The 10,250-nt window shown below is 42.2% G+C and overlaps 1 protein-coding gene across 1 annotated transcript; it reads left to right on the plus strand.

Annotated features, from left to right (window-relative positions):
- The first annotated feature begins 2,141 nt into the window (after nucleotides 1–2,141).
- On the plus strand, nucleotides 2,142–2,752 carry LOC133910276 (plastid division protein PDV1-like). The gene has a single exon (XM_062352787.1). It carries the CDS (start codon nucleotides 2,142–2,144, stop codon nucleotides 2,661–2,663), a length of 522 nt encoding a protein of 173 aa, XP_062208771.1. The 3' UTR covers nucleotides 2,664–2,752.
- The last annotated feature ends 7,498 nt before the right edge of the window (nucleotides 2,753–10,250 follow it).

Genomic DNA, 10,250 nt, shown 5'->3' on the forward strand with positions numbered 1-10,250 from the left:
GTATGTTACTTCTTCACCTTCTATTTGGCTCATAATGTACTCATTTATCTACTCGTCTGTTTCATTTCTTGGGCATAGTATGGCTCTTTCTTCTAGCATGTCAGGCGATGGGATTCCTTAATGACGACAAAGAATAGATAGAATGCATCAATGAGGCAGCTAACTGGGCAACCGGAACACAGCTACGCCAGCTATTCACCACCATTGAAATTCAGTTTATTTGCAAAACTGAATTTCAATATGTTTGCCAGATGGTGGTGGTGCAGCCAGGTTGATTCCGACAAAAAACTTGGACATAGGTGAGATTCAAAAAAACCGGCACAAAAACCAATCTGACAAAAATAATCTGACTGATTCTTCTGCAATGCAAAACCAGTGCAGGTCAATGAAAACTCAGCAAGGAAGCGAAACTTTCAGATACTTCCGTAATAACCAATAAGGGTCGACGAAGATTACAAATACCTAGCAAGAAACCTGCAGCACCAATGCAGGTTGACGGAGAAATAAAAGCAATGCAGAATTTTGTCATATCTTTTAATAATATATAGGCCTCTCAACCAAACATCCTTCCAACCATATCATACTCTGAAACCGATTCGAATACATGTCTACCGTCAAACAAAATTAGCACGATCGAACTTGGACTCTTTGTTTACACATTTTCCTTACCGTCAAAAAAGAAAGCAACAGAACTTGGACTCTGAAACTAATTCAGTTACATGTGCTTACCGTCAAAAAAGAAATCAACATCGAACTTGGACTCTTTGATCACAAAAATTTGTGATCTAGATCTTAATCTTTTTCTTTTTTTAAACTCTTCGGATAAATTTAGACCGTTGGATGTTCATAACAATGAGCGGTTAGATCTTTTTCTTTTTTTTTCTGATTAACGTGGTAATTTTGTGGTATTAAGAGCGTACGTGGAAGCTCCTTTTGCACCTCAAATATTAAGATAATAGATAGATAGATTGTTCTCATCAACATTTCTAGGTACTTTAACAGTTTGAGCTGCAGAGCTTTCCAATTCCATGAACCAACTTTCCTGCATTGTCTTGTAGAATACACTATGATAGTGTTTGGTTTAAGGAGTGGTAACGCAAATCAAAATGGAATCACGGGTGGGATCAGTGATTACGGTCTTTGTTTGGTTTCATAATGTAACAGTATTAGATACCAATTTTGATAGAAAATATCAACATCAAGAAAAACGTGTCCGAGGCCTACTGCTCCCGACGCCAGAGCACGAGGCGGCCGCAGGCGTTGGCCTGCGCGAGCACCAGCGACGTGGCCAGTGGCCACTTGCGCTCCACTTCATGTCGAAGACACCAGTGCCTCCACCGAGTGCAGCAAATGGAGCCGCCAGGAAGTGTCCGCCATATCGGCATCGACTAAGAGAATAGCGACACAGTGCTACCCAGTCTTGCTCCTGCCCCGCTCTGGAAGAACTCCGCCGCGTTGGTGTCCCACTGAGGTAGCATGACACCAAGTCCATCCCAATCCATCCCTATGGCACGGCGACAAGAGTCGATCTCATCCTCCTAAGATCCTTCCACCGTCGTTCCAAATAATGGCCTTGTAGAAGAACGCATCTGTGAAGAGAGGGAAGAAGAGACTGCTAAGGTTCTTGCCGGAGAGAGGCAACACGCTAGTCGCCGGCGGAGCTCCTCAAGCAGGGAAGGCAAATGGGACGGGCTGCTCACGTGCAGGAGGACTGGCAGAATCAGAGGGAGCGATTGCTGAGGCTCTCGCTAGAGAGGTAGTGCACCGGTCGCTGGCAGAGCTCCTCGTGTAGGGGAACGAGGAGGGCGGAGCTGCTCATGCTTAGGAGGAGGACGGGAGAATGAAAGGGGACAGGTGTTTGAGTCTTCTATCGGTGACGGTATCGTGAAGGAATCGGATGTGAACGGCCTGATATCCAAATTATCCAATTACACGGTAACAGATTGTAGGCCACATCGAACCAAACGCATCTAACGTTATCGCTTACCCTCTGTGATCTGATTACGTTACAAAATGGTGAACCAAACGCTGCCTATGTTGTTTGTGCAAAAGAGTTATCATCCAAGCCTAACTGTCCTTATTAGTTCTTGGGCTATCGCAATGAACTGCCATGATTGATGCTTTATTACGTGAGTCCAACCATGCATTTTACTCTTTTGCAGGCTGTGCAGTCACAGCAACAAGCTGAACGAGATATTGCCCTAGCAAGGTTGGAGCAAAGTCGCATCATGATTGCAAGAAGACTAAAAGAGCATCGTGGGAAAAATCACGAAGTCATAGATGAGGCATCCAAATTTGCCCACAATGTCTACCAAGATGTTTTGCCTTCTCTACCAGTAAACAAGCCTGAGAAGTGTGCTGACAGTTCTAATAACATGGTGAAAGGTTCAAATTTCTTGGGGAGGATGGTGTCTTCTAGTCTTGTTTTAGCTGGGAACAGTTTCAATATCAAAAATTTGGGTGGTATATTAGGGAATAGTGCAGTGTTAGCTATTGGCATGCTTACGCTGCTGCAGCTGCATTGGATGGCTTCTGGAGAACAAAGTCCATCAGTTAGTAGCTACAGCTACAGGAAGGTCAATCAAGAGAGTTCATCGCGGTTGGGGACATCTCTACGAAGTAGTACAATGAACCATCTTGATGGGTCATTAGGCAAAGGTTGAGGGCGTATGCCTCGTCTTATTTGTTGCTTGTACAATATTTGCTAGGATGTATTGTAGTAAAGGTTATTCTCCCGTGTTGTTTGTTCTCTGGGCAACCAACGAATGAACGAATTGTCAGTCTAGACGCAGATCAACTTAGGTGAGTAGACCTCTATTGTTTTTTTCAATTGATTGTAACTGTGCACTGTACCCCTGTAGGTAACAAAACATCAATTCTTGTTGGTACATTCTATGTTGTTTGCTCGTCGTGGTTGCTTGCCTACATTTGCAAATCTGACGCTGCCTTTCTCAGGAGTTTGGCAGTTCGATATCTTTTGTTTGATCCATTACACTGTCACCTTGTTTCTTCATTGCGCGCCTGTTGTCTGCTTCTTTAATCTACTCCCAATCTTGAAGATGTTTCTACTGAACTAAGGTTGCTCAAAGGTATTTTTGCACCCTGTAAGACATTCCTAATCTTTAACCAGTTGTTTGTCATGCTATGCGTCCGACTCATGCTTGTTTTTCCGCTTGGAATCGCTTGGATAAGGCCGGGGTTCTTTATCTCCCCGGGCACGGGCACAGCTGAATGGGCCCTGGTGAACTCACACACGCATGAGTTGGGTCGGAATCTCGGCACATCCAAATGAAGCCTCAGGTAAAGAGTGACGACTTTCAACCTACAAATCTTTCTCAGGTGCATACTTAACTCTTGACCTCAATTCCTGAAGTTTCTAGTAAGAGCACTGAGCGTTCATATTGTCCTTGAAGGGAAAGAAAACTAAAGTGCAAAGAAACGTCTCCCAGCTTTATCCTCTGAAACGGGCACAGACTAGCAGCACGTACCAACAACAGTAGCAGCAGCAGCAACCACGCCTGCCCGAATATGGATCTTGTGGTTGGTTTTTGTACGCGAATACACAGCACCGATTTCACTGCACGGCTTCCTTGACTTGCCAAAAAAGGCCAACCAATTCCAGAGCTAAGCACTGCATTCAAGGACACGGGGAGATTGTACCACACAAGCAGACACTGTACTTTGCTTTTTCTCTCCCCAGCTGTGTGCCATGGTCCTGCACTGCGCTGCGCCGAGCATGCTCACCCTCTTGCTCGGCCGGGCAGAATTAGGGGTGGTCCTGTGCGGCAGTGGAGGTTTGTGCGGTAGACTGTTTCTGCTTGCTCGGCCCCTGGGCAGCCCTGCAAAGATCCATGGTCCTCCTTTTTTCTCTATCACTTCTCAGACCACCACCGCCCAATGAGGCTTCATCATTTCCATTCGTTCATTTCCTTTTCCTTATAGGGAGGAGGGGAGCATAGCCGTAACCGAAATCCTGTTTGAGACCACCAAGGTTTCTGCAGGAGTTACACTACTTTGAGTAAAAAAAAATCCGAAACAAATCAGCAGGAGCACAGCTCCTTCATTTAAGAAGGATGAGATTTACAAGTTTCGGTTACTAGAAATTGCATAGAAAAACCAAATAAACACCTCCCAGCATCTACAAAGGTAGCCTAAACTAGCTCTGGCGCGCCACAGGCCGCCTTCCTCAAAAGAATTTCATCCATCATCACGCTGAAAACTTTGAGTAAGTATCAAAAGCTGCATTACCAAGCATAGGAATCTTTCATTATCTTAATATTTGAGGAGAAAAAAGCCACCACGTTCATTTTCAAGGCTGTGTTACCATGTTAATATGAAAAACAAGATTTAGATCACTCATTATTATGAACATCTAACGGTCTAGATTAGTAATATTTAACTTTTTGTCACTCTATCAGAGTGGCAATTACTAGCTGAGGATGACAAATGAGGCCTCATGAGCCTATGATAGTAGGTCCAGTGATAAATTTGTCACTCTACCGGATGACAGGGTGATAAAAAATTAAATGCCCCTCCAGATTAAACCAAAAATCCATATCAAATACGATTAATAAATAGGTAAATTAGGAATTAAAAGATATGAAAAATTACTGGTTCGATTTCCATACAGGTTGAGAAGCAAAAACATCTAAATAAAGAGCCCAAATAATAACGGTCTAGATTAAACACAAAAGTCCATATCAAATACGATTAACAAATAGGTAAATTCGGAATTAAAAGGTATAGAAAATTAGTAATTCGATTTTCATACAGTTTGAGAAACAAAACATTTAGATAAAGAGTCCAAACAAAATAAAATTAATAATAATTTAAATTGGGGTTATAATAGAAAAAAGAAAGATTCATATCAAATATAGTCTTAGAAAACAATCAAATACCTAAATAAATATTCAATGTAACAATTAATCAATAGCTAAAATTCATAATGAAAATTAATGAAATTTTTTAAATTTTTTTACTAAGATAATAGATTAAGTAGCACCTTGTAGCTCAAGATCATCGCATATTTTTATTTTTGTCGAGATGCCTACACCCGACACACAATTATGACAGTTGATCAAAATATATACGAATCGAACCAATATATATATATACGATTTAGATATAAGTTTAAAATATAAATAATTTTCTTTTCCACTAATAATTTTTTTGCTATATATTTTTCTAATTTTATATGTTTTATAACTAAATGACACTAACCTCGTAAAATAGCTAAAGAGACTATTTTTTTTAATCAAATGTTATATAATAAAATATTACAGTGCGACTAATCTGCTATTAGGGTGAGCCTACTTTCTAGTTTCACATGAATTTTCAAACTAAAGGATGATTGTACCCAAGGCCGAAGCTTTCTTGTTTTGAACGAAGTTCAGCAAATATCTGCCGTTGCCAAAAAGTGCTGCTACCAGCCTAGAGCAGCCTGCTAGGTAGTTATACAAGGCTGACCCGTCCGGCCGGCCGATACGTAGGTACGGCCAAATCCTTGCCGCGCCTTGCGCCTGTGCCGTCGCTATCGCTGTCCGAAAGGCGACAGCACGGGGTCATACCCACATCGATCCCCGCGAGATACGGTGGCCTCCAACACCGACGTCCGGCCAACGGCATGATCCCCTGTCGCCGTCGGCACCGCACGGGACAGGTCTTGCCGATCTGCCGTGCGCCGGCGACGGTGACGGCGTTCGTGGCTGCCGTGGGCTCTGTCGCACTACCCCCGCCTTTTCTTTTTTCTTTTTCGCGAATGGGTGGAGATTATATTAAAAAAGCAAAACAGTACATCCCCTTTTGTAGTTAGAAGAAAATGCATAAAGGCACATTAGAGTTCCTGTTCTTCTTCCTCCTGAGGTCCGGCCAGCTCTCCCTGACGCCATGGCGCAACAGAACAGGCAAATAAGTCCGGGCAGGGATAATAATCCATCTAATCCATGGCTCAAAGAAAGCCTCTCAAAGCAACTCTAACACTCACGCTATTATACACTCTATCTTCAAAGTAGCGCGTGCAACTCTAAAACCAATCTCCAACAGAAACAATAACTCACATGCTATTTAAAATACCCTCCGCATCGTCTTGTCTATACGTTAAATCTAGAGTATCCTGCACAGGCCGCTATCTGGCGACCACAGACTTTGAAGAGAGACAAGAGAGGTCAGCATCCAATTAATTAGTTTTTGCTTTAAAAATTTATTTATTCTCGCCTCTTAGGTAAATTCAAAAGGAGATTTTGTAGAGCTTCTAAAATTATAATAATTTTTTTATCCATTTTAACTGGTTTCCACTTAAAATATCGTACAGATTTTAAATAAAAATCCTCCAAATTTAACTATTTTTTACTTTGCTTGAATTTTTAGGGCATAAATTTAATTCCCAAAAATTACGAAAAATTGATGAATATTCATATAAAATAATGTGCTAATTTTTAAAATTATTGACAATCCTAAGTTACATAGTGTTTTGTGAGTTCCTTAACAACACATCAATTTCGCATTAAGTTCTAAATTATTCGTAATTTGTTGTAAAATTCTCTCTCTTTTTTAATAGTTGCTCAAAGTTTTAAATGAGATTTCACATTGTCGTTATAAAATATAGTCATTACAAATATATTACTAATTATATAATATTATTAAAAATAGAAGAGAATATGGAGAATGAAATATGTATACGTTGTTAAAGTAGTTGAGTAATACATAGAGATAAACTTTATACATGATAAAAGATATGGTGTCTCGAGTTGCTCTTACACAGTACACACTAATCAAGAAGAACACTTCGCAAATTTCGAGATCATGCGGTCACGATAACGTCTATCGCTGCCACAAATCTCTCCAGTACAGCTGCAAGTACCCTGTAACGCGCGGAAGCAAAGCTGGTAGCTATGCATGGGTGCCTGCATTTCGGGTTCATTGCACGCCTGCTTTGCGCAGAACGGGCCTCTAATCTATTCTGGCGAAAGCCGCGAAGTCCTCTTTCTTTCCAGCTGATGCTCTGCGCGCAGCTGCTCGCAGGCATAGGCTGGAAGACAGAGCCCAAAGCGATGGAAAAGCAGGACGAAACACTGCAGTGGTCACTGTAAAATTCAGGATTCACTCCATGCGTTTCGAGTAGCTCTTGCCCATGGTCTCACTGTCACTGCTCGCTGCTCTGTTGGGCTGGTACCATCTTGAGTTGACACTGTTGTAGGGTTCAATCAAACAGCACCTATGGAGTGATGCCACCTCAACTCTACTAGGTTGTCACTCACCAGGAATTCAATGAAGATATTCCCACAAGTACTGCCATGACGTTGGTACTGCAATGGACAATCTACGCCATCGTATCTGCAAAGTTGACGGCCAAAATCTAATATAAAGTTCCAGGAATACCCCATCATCTTCTAAGTTCTACCTCGTCTCCCTCGCGACGGCCTTGAGGTCCATTGACCATCGGGCAACTCCTGGCTGCCAAAGGATGCAGTGCAAGCATGCTGCACACTTGCACCCCAGCTGCTAGAGGAGAGAGAGGGAGGGATCTCAGTATCGTACAATGAATCCATGTAACCAGAAAGGACAAGCCCTGTCTGCGTTTTATCACCAATAGTTCCTCACATGGTGAAAAAGTACAAAAAAGAAATCCTGGTGAGACAGTTAACCTGTTTCTGCAATTGCATTGAATTGGCTGGCCAGAGTGGTAGTAAAAAAGCATGGTAAAGAAACAGCACCAAAGAAGCACCAATCTTCCATCTTGTGTGCGTCAACATGAGAGAAGTCAGACATGCATGATAGTCTGCATATGCAATGCAAGTGGCCAATTCAAGCAGACACACCTTCCCCAACCCCCACAGCAAGAGCGAAACAGGAAATGTGGAAAAAAATGGAACAAGAAAGGTGAAAGGTGACAATGCAGCGCAGCAACTCCCTGCAACTTGGCCTATTCAGAAGAATGGTACTCGAATTTTGAAACTTTGAATAATGCCATCGTAACTTTGCAATACACTGAAAACTGTCATATTAGCCACTTTAAAACGTTTTGGTCCGAATACCAGTGCGTATATCCATTCGTTCACGAATACGGATCATATTGCCCTCACTATTTCTCTTATCCCTTTCGATCGGCACAGCTCAGTCTCAGTCCCACATCTTCTTCCCTCGAGCATCGCGTTCTCCCGCCCTGACCACGTCGGCGATAAGCGGCTCCCCGGTTCCGACAGCTCACTCACCCCTCTCTCTCTCTAGCTCCTCACCCACCTCTGCAACCTCGGGTTCTCCCGCACCGACCTAGCCGCTGAGAATACCCCTTGTTCTAGTTCATGAGGCCCAACTGCCGCCGCCTCCGCTCCGCCGCTTGTGCTGCTCGGGTAGCTATGAATTCAGGGAGCCCTAAATGTCCCCTCAAATCTCATCCCACATCGCTCTCCATGTAAGTAACCACAACCCTAGCTCTTGAATCACTTGTGCTGTTGATTTATGTGCTTGTATCGCCTGTTCTTGCTTCTATTGTCACCTGATAGCAGTTCTATGCGCCTTTTTATTCTTTTTTTTTTGTTGGATTCGTTGTGATCGTTGTAGGTTGAACTGAAGGAACATTTTGAGGGTAGATCTAGTCGTGGAGGGATATAATCTGGTACAATCGGACGGTAGGGCACAGTTCTTCCCACTGTGATGAAGCAGTTACAGGCTCTTACCAAAACCATTGGGAGAAACAAGATTGTGTGGACCAATGAACATGAAGCAGAGGTTAGTTTTCTAGATGAAATATTTGTCAAGAGGAACATTGTCAATCTTGAACAATTTACATGTAGTTGCAGAGTTTGGTAAGTTTCACGGAAGCCATGCATCCATGCATTGGCCTTCATTTGTAACATTAGAGGTGCTGAGATCCATACATATGTTAATGGTTACTATTCTGTAGAGAAATTCAAGGCAGCATATGCTGGATCCATTCCATCTATTACAGATAAGACGCAGTGAATAAAATATTGATCTCGGTTTCAAAGTGTACCCTTCTTTGTAGCAAGCAGTTGCTAGTAGGCCAAGAGTACAGAGGATTAGGGGTTGTCTTGAACCTGGAAAGAAGCTAGTGAAGTGCAAGAGGTGTGGAGGACTTGGGCACATGCAAAAGACATACAAACATCCTATTCCTGCTAACACGGTAGAGCCATCTACAAAGAAGAGGTAATGATGCTAACATGTCTCATCCATCTAACATGTTGTACTTGTAGAGCCATATAACATATTGTACTTGCAGAAACACAATGAAGGTTGCAGCAGATCCAGAGAAGCAAAAGAAGACTACAACAGCTACAAGGAAGCAAAAGCAGGCAAAATGAAAGGCCAAGACCCCAGTGAAGGCTGTAGCAAAAGGGAAGGCCAAGACCCTTGTGAAGAAGAATGCAGCTAAAGGAAAGAAAGGCAACAACGCACCATTTGCTCCTATTGTTGCTCCAGTAGTGCAACCTACACTTGGTACAAAGAGGAGCCTTCTTCATTGGCTCAGGAACCACTAGTGCAGCCTGCACTCAATGAATTAGTCGTTGTCTTTATTATCACTGTGAACCATCATTTTGTGTTGTCATTGTTGTGACTATGAATAATCAGTTCCTCTTGTCATTGTTGTGAATGCGAACAATCAGTTTCTCTTGTCATTTTTTGACTGCTTAAATCAGTTGTGAACATATGTGGCTTATCTGAGTTCTGCGAACAATCAGTTTCTCTTGTCATTGTTGTGACTGTGAACAATCAGTTTGTCTTATCATTTTTGTGACTGCTTAAATCAGTTGTGAACATATTTGGCTTGAACATCCCTGATATTAGACCTCCCTTGTACATATCCATACCAACATCACTGCATTGAAAGACTAGATTGCACATATCCATACCAACATCATTTTATTGAAAGACTAATGTACATCATTTCATTTCACTTTGACAAATAACCTGCATTGAAAGACTAGATTGTTCATAACCATGTGCCAGTGTACATCATTTCCCCTTGGTAAATAAAACTACAACCAATACAAACATGCAGACTACAAAACATACACCTAACACGACTAGTTTGTTGACAACCCACACAATCTCATTGCTAATGTGTTTCATATCACATAGAACTTGTACAAATTTTGCATTCTGGTTCTTCAGTTCTTCAAGCACTTGTACCATATCGTTGTCATTCAGCTTATGTTGACAACTATCATAATCTCCATGGACCAACCACCTATTCTCCTCCATCCTTGGAGCAAACATCTCCTTCCTTGCTG

Source organism: Phragmites australis, chromosome 2 (assembly GCF_958298935.1).
Source record: "Phragmites australis chromosome 2, lpPhrAust1.1, whole genome shotgun sequence".
In the NCBI taxonomy this organism is placed as follows: domain Eukaryota; kingdom Viridiplantae; phylum Streptophyta; class Magnoliopsida; order Poales; family Poaceae; genus Phragmites; species Phragmites australis.

Coding starts and splice junctions, on each gene's coding strand:
- LOC133910276 (XM_062352787.1), top strand. CDS start 2,142: ATGCATTTTACTCTTTTGCAGGCTGTGCAGTCACAGCAACAAGCTGAA.